The sequence below is a fragment of the Eulemur rufifrons genome, chromosome 29 (assembly GCF_041146395.1).
Source record: "Eulemur rufifrons isolate Redbay chromosome 29, OSU_ERuf_1, whole genome shotgun sequence".
Classification (NCBI taxonomy): Eukaryota; Metazoa; Chordata; class Mammalia; order Primates; family Lemuridae; genus Eulemur; species Eulemur rufifrons.
Genome location: NC_091011.1, coordinates 53,876,177 through 53,894,895, shown reverse-complemented (window position 1 = coordinate 53,894,895; position 18,719 = coordinate 53,876,177). Strand labels below are relative to the sequence as shown.

Below are 18,719 nucleotides of genomic sequence, written 5' to 3'. Positions count from 1 at the left end.
AGTAGAGATGGGGTCTCGCTCTTGCTCAGGCTGGTCTCGAACTCCTGAGCTCAAACGATCCGCCCACCTCGGCCTCCCAGAGTGCTAGGATTACAGGCGTGAGCCACCGCGCCCGGCCTTAAATGACTTTTTAAATAGTGATTTATAATGTATCACCCAGTAATATACCACACTACATCTTTGATTATTTTTTAAAATATTTTTTTAACTCTACCAGTTTCCAACTAGATTTCAGAAAGTTTTGTTATAAGTTTGTTTATTTTTCCTTGAAGAGAGAGAACATATCAAATGTTTCTTTTTCATCTCCAGTAGTACCTAGTACTTTGCTGAGAACACAGAAATCAACAAATACTTATTATGAATTGGCTCCACATATTTCTAACTGTGAAATTTATTTCTGAAAGAAATTATGTTCTTTATCGTTTTCTATCCTTTTCTTTTCTCTGACTCCCTTTGTTTCTCTTTTTCCTTAAACTATAGAATTGATCATACTATGTGTCAGGCTTGTGCTGAGAACTTTATATTTTCTTTTTACTTTTTTTTTTTTTTTAGTGCAGTGGTTTCAGTTTGTTATACTACTCAGTGATTCATTATCACCATCAGTCTTAAAAAGTCCCTGTTATTTTAATCAAGTATTTATTTATTTCCTCCCCCCCCATTCTATTTCCATCCCCCCAGGAGGCAAATATTATATCCTGTTATTATGTACTTTGTTTTTATATATTCTTATAAAGTGTATACTATGGCTTTTTGTGTACGTTACTAATTTAATGTGTATATTTCTAATTTAACGTGCTATTCTATTCTAATATACTATTCTAATGTAAATAGTATAGAATTATATCTCATCTCTTTCTTATCTTTTTAACTAAGAACTGGATTTGTAAGATCCCTCCATAGTCCTATGTATACATATGGTCTGCTCTCTCTAAGTGCTCTGTAATGCTCAGGATATGGGTCCCCTACATTTTCTTATCTACTCTCCCAGTTACATCGATACCCAGATTGCCTCTGAGTCTCTACCACACCAAACATTGTTACCTCTCCTCTCTGCACATGCTCTTTTGGGATCTGTGTAAGAATATCATATATATAAGCAAGAGCAGAGTTACTGGGTCTTAGGGTAAGCATATATTAAATATGTAAGTGTAGTGTCAATTGCCCTCCAGAATGGTAGCTTGTCTATGCCAGCACTCCTATATCCTCATATCCTCACTTGGCATTATCAACGTTTCTAATTTTTGGGCTGAGCACTTTAAATACAGTATATAATTTAATCCTGCCACAACTTTATCAAAAAACTGATATTATCCAGAGAATTTCCTTTTAAAAATGCATATTTCTCTGTTCAAACCCACCAAGCAATAGATCTATGGGTGGAAACCAAGGAATGTGATCCATTTGAGTAACTGTAGCAACAGGTAAGTGCCCTAATGTTCCCTGTGCCTCAAGAACTTAAGTCTCCTAGTTAATATAGTTTATTCCCAAATCTGCTGGATCAGTCACCCTCCCCCATCAAACTGGAAACCGCAGTCAGCCCTTCCTTAGGTCAGCATTCCATGGGAGCACCATCTCATACTAACATACCAATTTCATGGGCTCTGCTGGTCAGATGATGATGGATTTTATCTTTGAGGGGCATTGGTTGTTCTCACCTAAACACCCTATAGTTTCTGCTCTGTTGCCTCCATTGAAGCCAGGCTACCTCAGAATTTTTTTTATTCCCTTCCTTTTTGTGGAAAATCACTTTCTTTTGTCAAGTTAACATTTTAATGAAGGAGTAGAAATTTCCAGCCAAGTAGCATGGGTCTTTTCAAGATATTATAAATCTTTTTACAAATAGCCTCTTCCTCCTCAGAATGTTCGAGTCCACAAGGACTGTACCTGAATCCTTATCAACCAAGCCCCTTCAGGGCCAGTCAGTATTTACTATTGTTAGACTCTATTGCTAGGCCTACGCCAGTAAGCCAGGCTCTTTTCCTGTCTATGACAATTTGTTCCCTTAAGGTCTCCATTATCTCATGTCTCCCCTCCGTCTACCCATCACCATTCCATCCATTCCATTTGTCAGCCTGGAAAAACATTCTGCTTGTAGAATAAAATATTAGACGTTGCTGACTGAAGGTATTTTTTTATTTAGTAAGCAAACTGTAATTATTTTTAAATTAGTGGCCAACATTCAAACATGAGAAATTTCATATAAAAATCCAGATTTCTGTTTTTCTCTAGAAAAATATGAAGAAAAGCAACATTAGGGTACATTCTTGTGTAGCAACATTTCTCTGGAGTTGAAAGTTTGAAATCTTCTTTCAATGGGGACAGGTAGTCTCTGATTTTCTTCAGATTGTTCTTTTAACTGACTGGCCCTCATCGGCATTTTAGTTTTTGAAATCTGATATTTATGTTTGAATCCCAAATATATGCATATTTAAGCTTTTTGTCTAGCTGTGTCCCATAAAATATCAGGTAAGACATTTATATCCTGAAGTGAAAGAGGCTTGTCCTTTAACTTATACAATATATAGCCAAATCCAGTCTCTGATACATGAATAATATTGAGAATTTATAAAAGTGGTGACAATAGCATTTACTTATGATGATCATTATATGACGGAACTTATTATCCCACAGGAATAAGCACTCTCTAGTTTAAATTATAGGTATAAAATATTGCTTTGATGTTCTTATTGGTGCAATGAGCCTCAAGAGTTTCTTACTAACAATATTCAGCATCAATTGTTCTTTAGTTTTCATAGTGCAGCATGTAAACTTTTAAATGAAAACACATGATTTTGTTGTTATTGTTAATGTTGCAACACAAGAAAAAAGATAAACAGTAGGGATCTAAAAGAAAACCAACTAAAAAGCCAAAAGCACATACATAAAATCTTACAATAGATGTTGATTTTAGCAATGAATTTATCAGCAGATCATGTATTATTCAAGAAAGATATTACATAAATACCTCAATGCCAGGTTAGGTTGCAGCTTTGCATGAGGCGGAGGAGAGTCACTAACACCATTGTAGGATAGGGATTCTAGAAGTAAAGCTGAAGAGTTTATGAAATTTATTTGATCTATTATTTTGGAAAAACATTCCTGCACTGAGGGAGATATTTTACCAGATGGTTTCTAATACCCATTTTAACTTGAGATACAATTTGGTTTAGGAATTACAATCATACTGTGGATGCACAAATTATTCAAATGGGATATGTTTGATCATGTGCATGTATATATAGACTGTATATACATATGTACGTGTATATACACATTTAACAAAATACAAATTCATTTCAGGATAATCTATCATTGGAAAGATTTTCATGACTAATTCCCTTATCAATATGAATAAGTTAGAGAACACCTCATCCATAATTCAGAATAATGTACTATATTCATAACATACTTATGAGATGCAGAAATCTTCTTTTTAGAATATTAGCATCTCCTCTTATTCATTGTTGCTTATTGGATAAAGTGACGGCTTCTCTAAACTGTAATTTCATAGCATATTATCCTATTTCCCTAAATCATGACTCATAATCATTATTTCCAGGATTATTTAAACACACTGTTTGGGGGGCATTTTTACAAATCTTTTAACAGGCTTTGTTCCAGAATATATTTTCAAATATGTTGGAAAGATAGAGATAGAATTTCCCTCCAGGGCAAAATGGAAGATTTGTTTCCTGACCAGCATAATAAAGATAATGTCTCCCCTGGGCAAAGGTTGGACAAATTTGCTAATAGCCCCCATAAGTTTGGGTGCTTCCTAATCTTGGGGTTCCTCACATGTATCACATATCCTCTGAGTGTGTAGTGTCTACCCACCTGCTACGAATCACCCCCTGCAGGACTTGGGGGTGGAGGGGCAAGGACATGATGGAAACATGAAGCTCTCGCTGCCTACTGTACCATGAGTAATAGAGTCTTTTGTCTTTGACCCAAGGGTCTAATGTTTTCTGACAGCATCTATAAAACTGTGACAGGCTAACCCGTCTTGAAAACGAGATAAAATCTCAGGCCCTTCACAGTTTTTGACACAAACAAAAGATAATATGTGATGGTGAAGACAATAAATGGCTTTTCTAGGATTGTCAGAACATGCATTGTTCCTAGCATCAAAACTAAAATGGCAATTGCTCTAAGAATGACAAAACTATTCTTTCAGGCACATTTTACAAAGCATTTCGCAACAAAACCTTTTCTGATAGCTTTCCAACAGATAGTATTTCTCTTTCCTTTGATCCCCTATAATGTTCTTATTTTCTCTACTTGAACTACAGTGATTTGTGTACTTAATTGTAGCTCTCTTATTAGACTATACATTACAGAGGACAAGGCAGTGACTTATTCTTCTTTCTCCACTAATTCCTACCTGGTACAATGCCTTAAACAGTCTCTGCTTATTCAGTGTCTGTTGATTGGCTTGTTATCAATTCAATATAACTTTATCACATTTTTAGTAAAGTCAATCCACTAAAAGAGTTTATAGTAAAGTTTGAGACATCAGATTCATTGACATGAAAATGCTGTAACAAGTGTCAAATGAATGGAACAAGTAAAATTTTCTAGTTTAATAAAGAAAGAAATACTGGCCGGGCGCGGTGGTGGCTCATGCCCGTAATCCTAGCACTCTGGGAGGCCGAGGCAGGAGGATCACTCAAGGTCAGGAGTTTGAGACCAGCCTGAGCAAGAGCGAGACCCCGTCTCTACTAAAAAAATTGAAAGCAATTAGCTGGACAACTAAAAATATATAGAAAAAATTAGCCGGGCATGGTGGCACATGCTTCTAGTCCCAGCTACTCAGGAGGCTGAGGCAGAAGGAATGCTTGAGCCCAGGAGTTTGAGGTTGCTGTGAGCTAGGCTGACACCATGGCACTTTAGTCCGGGCAACAGAATGAGACTCTGTCTCAAAAAAAAAAAAAAAAAAAAAAAAAGGAAATACTTTAGTATGTTAGCAATGATCTAATCTTTGAAAGACTGATAGGATTTCTGAGAACAGATAAAAAGATGTTGAACAGATCAGTCTGGATAGATGGAGAAAGGCAAAAGATTAATTATGAGCACTCACCACAGTGAAGTCCAATACCTGTGAACCCTCCAAAGGAACAACAAAATTATAGATTTACTAAAGCTTTGTTGTTGTTATTTTGTATTGGTTTGTTTTTTAACAAAGTTTAACAGGCTGTGCATCCAAATTGTTAACTCAGGTGACAAAATATGACAAAGAATGACCTCACTGAAAATCGAAAGTTATTTTTTAAAAAGCTGATGGCTTTAAAGCCACCATGTACAAATGTTCTGCCAAGCTAGTAAAGGAAATGATTTTCTTCATTTGTTTTGGCAGTCAGGATGCCTTTTGGTTCTGCTCCAGAGTTTAGCATCAACAAAAACCCATAAAATTAAGCTATTTGTTCTGCATAAAACATTTTTAAAGGCAGTTAAACAACAGGGTGTAATGTTATTTCCGAATTCTCTGTACCAAAAAAGGTTCAAAAAGCAAAAGGTTAAGTACACATCATTTCATCGCAATACCCCTACAATATAATTTAATCATTCCACTGCACATTAATAGGCCATTTACTATTCTTACATATCGCAAAGAAGAAAAATAAAATAAAATATACATTAAATTACAAAGTAATTTTTTGTGGACTCCCTGTTGAGTCTCATAATTAAACCAGAATTAAGGATTTAACAGCTTATTGTTACAAGACGTTATGACACTCAGAGATTTAGAGGAGCAAAATCAAATTAACAAAGATGGAATAATTTTTAACTGTCTAAAAATATATTTTCATTTAAAAAACTAAATAAAACAATCCAGTTAATATAAGTCTATCTTATATATTTAGGTGACTAAGACTCTATTATAATTTCATTTTATATTATCTTTCTGCTTTTATTCTAATAAATTCTTGTTTATATTTTGTTTTTCTTTCTACATTTTCCATCTATGTACAGTACCAGTGTTCATCAATGTACATTTTAATTATACACCCAATAGATACCATTAAAAGCAAGAAAATCTATCTTCAATATAACAAATTAAAATAATCCTAATGGTTTATAAATGGTGGTCTTTAACCTGACACACATTATCTGTCTCAGTGTTTATGCTTTTATACTTAATTATAATGACTGTCATTATTCTAGTAGTTTATATGCAATTATAATCTTTTAGACTATAGACAAAATTTATACTTGAAAGCCTTATTCTTCAAAGCATTTGAACTAGAACAATATTATAACTACATAAATATTTGTGGTCTGATGCATGCCCTTTTGTATGGATGAAATTTACTTAATTAGTATCATTAATGTGAAATATCACATTTGCACATTTATATGCAAATTGTATTTTAATGCCTGTCTACTCAATAAAATATTAAATTCTAAAATACAAGGTTTTTTCCCACCTTTGATGCAATAAGTTTGAATGAATGAGAAAACTATACATATTTTTATAAATGTAATTATCTAATCAAGCTCTCATATCTATAGGTATCCAAAGTAAATAGTTTAAACTTAGCTTTAAATTATAGTGGTGAGGATGGTTTTAGAAAAACAAGCTGAAACTTAGAAAGTTAGAGAGAAACTATAGATCATCGTTTCTTGAACTGAAAGTTTATTGCTAACTATGGAATATTCTATGAGTTGCTATAAAATATGGCTTAAATAAATAAACATAACCATTTTAAATATTTTCATAAAATGGGAAAAACGAAAGAAAATTTTATACCTTAAACTAGTATTGGTATCTTCCAGAGAATAATTTTGATTTGTTTTTTGAAAAGTCTTAGTATTTTTCAGATGTGTACAGATCATAAGGGTCTATATAGACAGAACATAAACAAGCTAATCTGTTACCTGTGATTAAATACTGGAGTCTCCTGGGGATCTCAACCTTTCCTATAAGGAAACAAAGGAATATAATTCCTTCTAGTTCTAGTCAGAGGTTCTTCTTCACACTGTCACCAGCAACTAAGTAAGTGTTCTACCAGTTCTTAACCATTACTAGCATAAAGTGCAATTATGCAAAGGGACTAAGAACCATGGGGGAAAGAAACACCTCATTACAAAAGGCAGAACTAGTAGAACTAATGGCCCACCAATTTGGGAGACAGAAAGTTCACCCCAGAGCAGTAGCCTGGTTCTCAATGATGGCTTCCTAAACAAATGTACATAGTTTTAAATTCTAAGTGCTACTTACTGGCTTCATGGCTCTATTTTCATTTTCCTTTTATTTATCCAACATGCTGCTGTTAAAGTAATCACACTAAACTACAATTTGAATTATTTTATGTCCATATTCAGAATTCTCCTGTGACTCCTGCATTGCCTAGAAGATTCTGTTTCAAGAGCATTGCAGTCAATATTCCTCATGAGCTAGTCTCAGCCAAATTTCCATCTTTAACTCTCACTGTGTGCCCTGTTCCCATCCACGTGCCCCCATCCCACCTATTTCAGCCAATGCTATTAGTCATTACTCCACACTACTTTAAAATTTCTGTCCTTCCTCCCCCCACCTACTTTGTTCTTACTGCCATACTCATCAAAATTCTATCATTCAAAGCCCAGTTTAAACTGTATGTCCTTTAGGAACCACTTCCCCAAGCTTTTCTATACTTTCTTAGCATTTTATTTGGACCTTTATTATTGTCTACTCAAATCGTGATGTCTATAGTACATGTGTATCTATGTACCTTGACTATTATGTTATAAATGTTTTAAGGTGGAGACTGTTTTATTCATTTCTGCATACTTCATATATCTCCATATATGTTTCTAGAACTCAGATAAATCCTAAAAATCTGTCATATTCCTTTCACTTAGAAATGGCAGAATATTAGAATCATCTAATTGAAATAATAATAAACACAGTAAACATTTAGATGGTGCTTACTATGTTCCAGGCACTGTTCTAGGCACTTCACAACTCATTTAAGCCCTTCAAAAAAGCTAAGAAAAAACTACTATGATTATCACTTCTCATAGATGAGAAAACTAAGAAATTAAGATGTAGAATAAGTTGCCCAAAAATTCATCCAAATGGTAGACTTGACATGGGAGCCCAGACAAGCCATTTATAGAATCTGCGTTCTTTGCCATTGCACCCTGCTGTTTTCAAAGTCTTAAAAGTAAATTAAAATAAGTTAAAAACTAAAATTAACATGTTAGCATTTATTGTCAAGGTTAAGAAAAATGTAACTGATGGTCAGCTGTACCTCACTCTAGAAATGATCAGAAAAAATGAGGACAAACTTTCAATTAATAAAGAAACACAAACGAGTGTACCATATCTAATGCTTCGTCATGGTATATATGAATATATGTTATGAATATGAGTAAGGAAATAAGTTTCTCTCAGAGAATATAGAAAATAATACAAAAATGATTTCAGTATTTTTAGGTGCTGTATGGAAAGCTTGACCATGCAAAATATCCAGAGGATTAGAATAAAACTCTAGTACCTCAGATCATGTGTGGGGCCCTGGGACTACCTCAGTGGGGGCAGGTTGGGGAGTGAGGCTGGGCAGAGCTGGGTTGGGTGAGCCTGCCCTCAAGCTCCACAAATGTTGTTAGCAGGAGTCAAAGGTATATTCTCTACTTCTAGGCAAAGCTGCCAGGGAGGGGCTGAAATGGACCCACTAAGCCAAAAAGTCTGCTTGTGGGGGTGGGGCTGTCTGAGACCTGCACTTTGGAGCAGGCCTTGCTCCTTTCCACCCTCCCCTATTCTGCAGTTTTTCCCGGGCCTCTGCCAGCAGGCACGACCTCAAGCCAGTGGATCTCCCCTGGCTATGATGCGGGGCGGGAGGTTCCCTGCCCAGGATCGCAGCCTGAGCTATGCCCATGGCCCTCCTGTGCGAGGAAGGTTGCCACTCAAGCACGCTGATCTGCCCCTGATGGCACACATACTTCAGTAGGCTCCTTCACAAATAACCCTTCTGTACCCTGGGGCAATGCGATGGATACCTGGATACCTGGTTGTACGGGATCTGGTCTGCAGGCCTGTCCCCTGGGCCCTGGAGATCAATCCCTGACCCTCCCAGGGAAAGTAGTGCTGGTCTCAAGTCACCCACAGGGTACCCAAGCTAGATCAATCTCTCCACTTTGGGATTTGCACTGCTCTCCTGGAGTCACTAGGCAAGCAGCCTGGGAGGGCCAGTGGTTAGGGAGCTCATAGTCTGAGTACCCCTCAGTCCACTGTAGGGCCCCAAAAGGAAAGGCCCTGTTACCTGTAGATGCCTCCAGGTGGTGGCTAAATTATCTCTCTCAGCAGCCATGGGTAGGGAAGGGGAAGGGGAGAATGAAGCAATATGGCGCCTGCCAATCGGCTGGCGTCTGCAGGCCGAGAGGTGCCCTGAGGGAGCTGGGAGCCTGGTGCCCTGTCCTCAAGAGGCTCACCTCTCACTGGCAGCGGCCATCTCTGGGCTGATGTTGGCAGGTCTCTCCAACTGCTCAGGAGCCCATCCGCAGTCCAAGATGCAAGGGAGGGGAAATTTAACCACTTCACCTACCCTTGTCGCTGGACTCCAAGCCTCTCCAAGGCCTTTCTCCTTCCAGTTCTCCACAGCAACTGCTTCCTATGGAGTCTCCTGTAGTTTCAGGCACGCTTCCTTGCGGCCCTCATCCAATCAATGTTTGTCTGCTTCTCTATTTTTTTTCACTTTCTTCTAAAATCTGTCTTTCTTGCAGAGACACTCTGGCTGTCGGTTTTTCTCGTCCGCCATCTTGCCCCTCCCCCCATAAGTTCTGATTATCGTACAGAAAGCAATTATTTATTTAGCACCACGTATAGGACTAGTATTTCCAGGGCATGCAGGAATTCATAATACTCTAGCATTCCACAATTCTAGATGCACATTACAATCACCTGTAAGGGTTTTTAAAAGTACCACTACTTCGTCTTCACGTGAGGTGAAGCCAAGACACAGATATTACTTACAAGATACTCGGGGGTTTACTAATGTGCAGTCAAGGTTAAAATTACCACACTACAAAACAGAATCCTTACCCTGTTTGTCAGACAGGAAGTGGGTAGATAGTAGGTAGGTAGTTGGAGTGGGGGTGGTAGGTTGGGATGAGTAAAAAAGGAAGACAAAATTACCTCAAAAGAAATTAGAGAATATTTAGTTTGAAAGTGGTTCTGACAATAAGTACAATGAGATTTGCAAGAGGGCAGACAGGAAGAAGAATAGATTTATTGGACCATGTTAGGATTAGCAGCAGACATACTTTTCTCATTCTTTCAGTGCCTACGTTCTTTTAGCACCTACATCTTCAAAGATGAATAAAACATAGTACATAAGGAGCCATATTATAAAGTAGACTGACAAGTAAACAGCCAACTTTAATACGATATAGGAATCAAAGTCAGACTGAGGGATAAGGAAGGGCAAGGAGTAGTGCCTCAAAATCTAGCTTAGAAGAGAAAGAAAGTAGCTTTAAAAAATTGAGTATGTTTGAGGTTATTTCAAAGAAGGGGAGTGTGTAAGGCTGAGGAGGCATGAAAGAGCAAATAGAAGTGGGACAAGTGTCCTTGTGTTAGTGCAGATAAGTGAAGATTAGGCTAAAAAGATAGACAAGAGTAGATCGTGAAGGACTATCTTTGCTAAGCTGAGAAATTTATATTTATTTTTACTCAAAGATTTTTAAAATGCTTTATAAAGTGACAATTACACAGCAGTAGTTGTTAATTGGGGCCTGAATAAAGAATTCAGGAAATGCACCAACTCAGAAATTAGAAAAAAAAAAATACATCATTAGTTACATTAACTTCTGATTGAAATTTAGCATTTCTATCATTAAATGTAGAAAGCAAATTACAGTAGTATTAGTAGTATCTATGGTTTAATTACTAAGAGAAATAAAAGATATTTTAATGTTACTTTACAGTTGTGGCAATTATCTCAAAACATCATTAACATTCATCATTAATTTGAAATCATGGTACTTATGAGTGAGACCTGTTGCTAGGTGTTATCTAATATGTTAATAAAGAAGGTACAGGTTATTATATCGTGATTATTTAAATATTATGATAGATTATTTTAATATATTTACATTCTGGTAAATTTACTCCAATATTTTACTTTGTAATTCTATATATTTACTTTGTGCCTTGAAGGGTCCACAAGTTTTTCCAGACTGCCAAATGGATCCATGAATCACAAAAAAATTAAGCAGCCCTGTACAAATATAAACCATATTTGCTGTTGATTTTATAGGGAGAAAAAGAAGAAATGATAATGTAGAAAAGACAGAAAATAACCAATCCTTAAGAAAAGCTAACAAAGTGGGATTTAGAGCACATGTAGAAGGAGTGCCATTTCATAAATGGGGAAAGAGGCCAGGTGCTGTGACTTATGCCTGTAATCCCAGCACTTTGGGAGGTCAAAGTGGAAGGATCACTTGAGGTCAGGAGTTTGAGACCAGCCTGGACAATATAGCAAGACCTTGTTTCTTCAAAATAAATAAATAAACAGTTGGTTGTGGTGGTACACTGTAGTCCTAGCTCCTCAGCAAGCTAAGGCAGGAGGACTGCTTGAGCCCAGGAGTTAGAGGTTGTAGTGAGCTATGATTGCACCAGTATACTCCTGCCTGGGCAATAGAGCAAAAGCCTGTCTCTTAAAAAAAAAAAAAAAAAAAAAAAAAAAATTGGGGTACAAGTAACATGATTAAATCTAAGAAATAATATTGAATAAAAGAAAACAAAAAGCAATCCCAGAAGACTGCAACATACTATTATATGTGATTTTTACACAGCTTGAAAATAGTAACACAAAAATAGTATACTGTATAAGGAAACATACATAGGCAATATATACTGTATATGGAAATATATGATAAAATATTTTCAAAAATGAAAAAAAAGGAAGGATAAACGTAAAATCCAAGGCAGTCATTACTTCTGGGCAGCAGGAGGCACATACAGGGAAACAGGTAGAAGAAGAAGGTAGCTGCTCCTGCAACGGGATTGGTGATATTCTCATTCTTGAGTTGGACGATGGGTTCACAGGTGTTAGCTTTATTATTATACTTTCTAACCTATTTGTTATTTATATCCTCTTTTGTACCAAATGTTAAATTTTACAAGATATTAAAGCTAAGAAATAAATAGAAAGTGAGAAGGTAAAGAAAATAAGCTTTGGCTACATTTTCAAGATGCTAGACTGGAAGGAAGGAAAGAGGGATGTGGTACCACCAGATAGATCCATGGTTCAGTGAGTATGTATATGTCTTTAATGGGAGAGTCTGAATCCTGCTTATAGATATGTAAGCTAGACTTGACATGATTCAGTGATATTGTCTCCCAGGGGATATCCAGCAATTTCTGGAGAATTTTTTTGATTGTCACGGCTACAGGGAGGGTGCTACTGGCATCTAGTAGGTAGAAACCAGGGATGCAATATCCTACAGTGCACATGTCACCCCTATCCCCAACCAAGAATTATCCAAAATGTCAGTAGTACCGAGACTGAGAAGCCCAAGGATAGAGAAAGCAAAGCAAGAGAGATTTAAAAAATACAATAGTAGGCAAAATAATCAAGAGAGCAAGGTCCTGACAAGACAGGAGGAGAGCTTGGCCCAAAAGCAGACACATTACATCTCCAGAGCCTGCAGAGCACTGAAGAACCAACACTTTTCATAAGCCCACTCTCTTAAATGGAATATCACGAAGTAAACCTTACTCCCTTTCTGCTTTTACTAAAAACACACTAAAAACCTACTGAGAGTTTTATTGCTAATCATTCCAGAGAAGCAGGCAGGACAAGTACAAAATAAGAAATGTAGATGAGATGACGCTACTTCAGAGCTAATAAAGCATTTGTCTCAGGACTTCTTCCTGGCACTTGCCCCTAGGTTGGACCTGAAAATTGTCTTTGCAATTTTGAAATTTAGAAGTTTGAATTAATTTTATTACTTGAAAAGGTCCCCCAAATTTTTTAAGTCTTGAAAAATGAGGATTTACTCTTGAGTGCAGGACGTCATTTAATTTAAAATTTTTATAGCTGCTTTCTCTGACTTCCTGGCTCGATGGCACCCTGAAGCTCGATGCTGCATACTACTCTATTTAGTTCTTTAAGATGAGGTTTATAAAACCACATCACACTCCAGGTCCTCTACCCTTATATAGTCTTCACAGATCATTTCCCCTATAAAAGCAGGTCTTTCTAGCATTAAAGGCCTGAGGATACAATTAGGGCAAAACAATAAATGAGAATAAGTAGGCAATTCAATCTCCCCTACTCTGAGTGGAAAGCACATTAGCGTGAGGTGATGTTACCTCTTGGTCTTATGATCCACATAGAAAACAACAGCTCAGGAAAATTATTATGAAATTTTGTGTATATAAGAGTCACCTAGGAAACTTGTTATAAATGTGGGTTCCAGGAGCCCACTCTCTGAGAGTGATACAATATCCTGGTTCAAGGATGATAATTTAAGAACCACTTCCTTAATGTAAAGGTTCTTAATCTTCTAGGATGCCAGATCTTTTAGAGGACCTTTTAATACTCACATACTATCCATTTTAATGTGAGGATCAATGTATGGCAGCCTTACTTAGGATACCTAGCTTAGATATTCCCTCACAGAAAATCAGAGTATGTAGATGGTATCAGTGAGAGAAAGAAAAAGAGGGCTAGTTAGGATTGAAGCAGATAAGAGATCAACCAAGAGATGAAAGAAAAACCTATTGAACTTGACTGGCAAGACATTTTATATATATATGTGTGTGTGTGTGTGTGTGTGTTATATTATGTTAATCTCTCTCCATATATATTACATAATATATATATGGGAAAGAGAGAAGTCAAAAGAACTATAGAGCAAATAAAGATGTTAGAAAGAAAGGAAAGGCTTGGGGTAAAATGCAATATTTGCTTCTACTTCATCCTCTAACCACCAAAATGATAGTAAAAAGATTAAAAAGGCATAATCCAAAAAGGACAAATAAAATTGGAGTATAGATGCCAAAGAAATATCAGCAACATTTTAGAAACTCTAAAACATATGGACAAGTGTTGACTGGCTTTGCACACTAGGAAAAGCGGAAATCTAACTGCCTGCAAGGTGAGAGGAGCCAAGAAGCAAGCTGATTCATAAAAAAGAACTTCAGAAATTCTCAGAAATTAGAAGCCTAGAAGCCTAGACAGTGGGGGGGGAGGGTATGGATGAAATTGGGAGAAACTGTTCAAAGTATTTATGATAAGCAGTAAGGCCAGACAATAAAAGGGAAACAAATCTGATTTATATGAGTCCCAAAAAGAAAGTAAAAAGGAGAATGGAGGGAAGAAAAAACATCACAGAACTAATGAGCATTTTCCAGAGCCGAAGCCTATGGGGTCCCTAATAGAAAGGTCCATTGTGTCTCAGCGCAATGGATGTAAAAAGATTGACCCTAAGGGAAACATGAGAAGGTTTTAAAACACATAGATTAAAGAGGGGATTCTAAATACATGGGCTCAGGAGTTGGGTGGTATAAAACAAGTTACATCCAACACTTTGAAATTAGAATAGCATCATATTTCTCAGCAGCTATACTGAAAGTTTGAAAACAACGGAGTGCCATCCTCAAAACTCTACCTAAAATTGTATATCCACCTGTCAATCATGTGTTAAGTTTTGAATAGTAAAATTTTCAAATACAGAAGACCAAAATTTGACTTTGAATCCTTCTTCAAAAAGCTAGGAGAAGATATGCTTCAGCAACCTGTCCGACTAAACCCAAATAGGTGGGGAACCTGGGAAACTAATGTTCTACACAGGTCAGAGGCCAAAAGGGTGCTCCAGAATGGTGGTGAAGCTAAGCTCCAGCAGGACAATAGGACCATGAAGGATATCTTTAATATAAAAAACAAAATACAAGTCTTTGGGAGCCTGAGGCAGGAGGATCACCAGAGACCAGTAGTTTGAGACCAGCCTGGGCAACATAGGGAGATCCTGTCTCTACAAAAAAAAAAAAATAAATGAAATAAATAAATAAAAATAAAAACAATGTTAACTGATGAACACTGATATGTTTTTCTGTATTAAGGGGAGTATAAAATCTGAAGAAGTTGGTGAAAAATTAGTGAAACTTATATAAGATTCTAAGCAAATGGGAAAATGGAATAATTTTTAATTCTAGGAGAAACTAGAAAATTGAAGAGAGAGAGATAAAAAACGTATACTATGTGGCTTAGTAGTAAATACTATTTCTCTAATTATAATGTAAAGACATAATTATTATTTAACCAAAAATGGTGGCCTAATTATACTGGGACAATGGAGAATAGGTGAGGGGAGGGTCGCTGGTGAGGAGTGCTGCACAGATATTTCAGGCATGGCACTGCAAGAAAAGAAAGCTAAAATCCTCATCTTCCCTAAAGTTAACAGATATTGTTTAAAACCAAAGATATCTATAAAGAACAGCACACAAATGTTATTTTGAAATGTAGAGGTAAGAACCAGAAGAAAGAGTGAAGTTTAAAATGTTTTCCCTAGGAATAGTGAATTGGCCAAGACCGAGGAATGACGGTTTTCATTATAATTTTAAAAAAATGACTTTAGATGGAATCGGTGTTCCTAACACAAAGAAATGTTAAATGTCTGAGGTGATGGATACCCCAATTACCCTGATTTGATTAATTCATATTGTATGCCTGTATCAAAACATCACACGTACCCTATAAGGATATATAACTATTAGGTACCCATAATAATTAAAAATAAAAAAAATTACAAATGACTTTAGAAAATATGGACATGGCTCATTTGACAAACATAAAAATAAATAAACTAATTTTTTTAAAAGTATATTGCATAATGCATGAATTTATGCCCAAAATACTGTGTTCTAAATATCTCTATATGTTTCATGTAAGATTGATATGGTTCTAAAAAAAATTAGTTCAATTCTAATCTGCATAAGTATATAGTATAAAAACCTTTTTTCTCCTTACCACAGTAAACCTTTTTCAAAAGATGTTGGGCACTTACTTATTTTAATATAATGTATTCTTCCACCAGGTTAAAGGAGCATCACCTAAATGAGTGATATTACCAATAGAACTACATGAGGTAGTTATATTGAGATCATGTATCAATTATGTCTTCAAGCTTGGATTTTGGAGTAATAAAGCTCAGAGGAACTGCTGGTAATTCAGCATGCTCCAAACTCAGGTCTCAGGACAGTGGGTGTGGTGACAAGGGCCACCATGCAAGAGGAATGTCAAATGCACTAGGCAAGAGTCTCTGGGAATCTAGATATCAGTGGTGTGCTAGGAAAGTTCATACATGATGATTTCTAAATTTTCCTGAAAATGATTTCATTTTAATGAATATTTTATTTAAACAAAGTAATCATTGAAAATTTTAAAGTTGTCAACACAATGAAAAAAGGCAAGTAGTGTCCTTGCGATTTCCCCCTTTTCTTTCCCTCCTGAAATACAGATTGGTGTGTCTATACCTCTCTATAGCCGTCACTGATTCTCTCCAAGCTGAGGGAATACACAATGTCCCTGCCTCCCGCGAAGAGTCGCTCTTGATATTCATCCAGCAGCATTGCATGGAGATCAAGGAATCCAAAAGGGCTATGAAATATTGATGTTCTGTTCAGTTCCAAGAGTTCTGAAATATAAAGAGATATGTACACTAAAGACATGAGGAAATGCAAATACCTTCATAACATTTTCTCATAGCTCTATTTTCATCTCCACTGGAACTTAGCAGTTAACATTTATCACAAATATACTGGCAATAAATTTTAATGTGCACAAATTAAAATCTTTTATTATACATTTGTGAATCTAAAAACTTCAAGTCAACTTAACATGTAAAATAAATATTCTATGTTTTTAAATACAAAAAAATATCATGTTTGGCAATTTTTAAGACACTATGTGGAAAAGTATTTTACAACTTCTGTCTAAACTATAACAAAATTCCAAATCTACACTAACCCCACCCAAAGTGTGTTTATTTAATTCCAGATGAACACAAACTCAGAAAAATAATGTTTTTACTTGAAATTGGTTTTAAAAGTCACATCCAAAGTCAAATTTTCCAAGTCTGGAAACGACTGGTGTTGTTAATACAAGGAGGCATTAACGTGGTAACATTCAGGACCATGGGGAATCACTGCTAAAACTGGTGGGGATCTATTTTCTACTATTGTGATTTTGGTTAATGTTCATGCATTCATATCTATGTCAGAAATTTAAAACCGTATGTTTTAGCTACATGTATTTAATTTTAAGAAGTCAGAATCTGGCAAAACTCTCATGTGTACATTTGTTTGTTTGTTGAAGGTATTTAATTGCATATGTCAGTTCAGTACTTAAGGTTGGTAAAATGATACATGAGAGCCTTTGGTGATGAGAGAATATTGCCCCAAAGACTAGACCCTGAACACTGAAGAATTCCTGAAGAGGACCCTTGGGAAATATTCACAAGTTAGAAGATAACGTCCTTTTCCAAAGGCCAATGTCTAATGCATCTGACAGAGAATGTGATATCTTAATGACCAGGAAGCTAAAAGCTACATGAAAAAGGACAGAACTATAGCATTTTGCCCACATCTATACCTTCTGTTTCTGAGAAACAAACTGTGAAGTATCTTTTCCCCACTATTAACAATGAATTTCTTGTCCGTATCTCTATGCTAAAACTGTTAATGCCCAAAAGTTTGTGGTGTAGGGCCAAGTTTAAATCTTTTAGTTTAAAAGAAGCAATACTGCTAAAATCAACATATTTCTTGTAGAAGTAAAACTTAAGATATTGAGTCATATCAAGTTTTGAGGGTGAGAAGGAAGGAATAACAGGTACTTTATTTGAAGCAGGGAAAAAAAGGAGTTTGAGAAATTAAAGGTTCTTGAACTCAGGAAGACAAATTTTTTCCTATTTAATAATTTTGTCAAGGTAGAATCATACTGTTTTCCTTAGTAGGCATTGACATATAGCAAGACAAGCACATTTTGGGATTCAATATCACAACAAAAATAAAGATCAAAGCCGTCTGCTGCCATTATACTTTGTCTTTACATATGAGCATTTATGATTTTCTATTAGAGTTGCCAAGTGGATTCTTTCCCAGAAAAGTTTTCACAGTTATTCCAATAGTTTGCTAAAGTTTTCCAATTTCTATGCAAAGTGAAATAATTACCCAAACAGGTACAACTGATAAAAAAAAATATGATTATATGTTAGCTACAATTAACAGGTTTGTAGACTTCACAGTTACTAGAACTACAAAGGAGCAGAGTTTAGGAGACTAAGTTTGCTGAGAAATAAGAGAAAATCATGAAAGGATGAAAATATGAATGCCCTACAAAGTGTTGCCACAGTGGAGTAATCTGTGCCAATACAAAAAAAAAAGTTTGAATTGGAAACTTTTTTACAGCCCCACCAGTAAAGGAGGCACTCCAGGAGTGAATTACATCTAGGGATGACCTTCCTTGATTTCTGATGAGGTCCTTAGTGCCCTGTCACCTCTGTGTACACATGGCACAATAGATACCAATTTCTACTTGTTTTTATGACATGCCAATTTTTGATAAGCATATTATAATTCTATTGATAATCGTCTAAAGGTGGTAGTTCCCATTACTTTGTCAATAACAGAAAATAATTATTAAACTATCAATCTGATTTTATTCTGATATGTTAACTCTCTTCTGACCCATCCTCCTCCTCTATGTCAAGTCTATCCTACAACACCACAAAGA

General features: G+C 36.0%; 1 protein-coding gene across 1 annotated transcript in view; it reads right to left on the bottom strand.

Moving 5' to 3' along the window:
• The window catches only part of SEMA3E (semaphorin 3E), a 100,493-nt gene extending 83,935 nt beyond the window's left edge, over nucleotides 1-16,558 (bottom strand). Inside the window, exon 1 of the mRNA XM_069462172.1 lies at nucleotides 16,463-16,558. Within this exon, the coding sequence (XP_069318273.1) occupies nucleotides 16,463-16,558 (96 nt within the window). The remainder of the gene's footprint in view (nucleotides 1-16,462) is intronic.
• Between the last annotated feature and the right edge of the window lie 2,161 nt (nucleotides 16,559-18,719).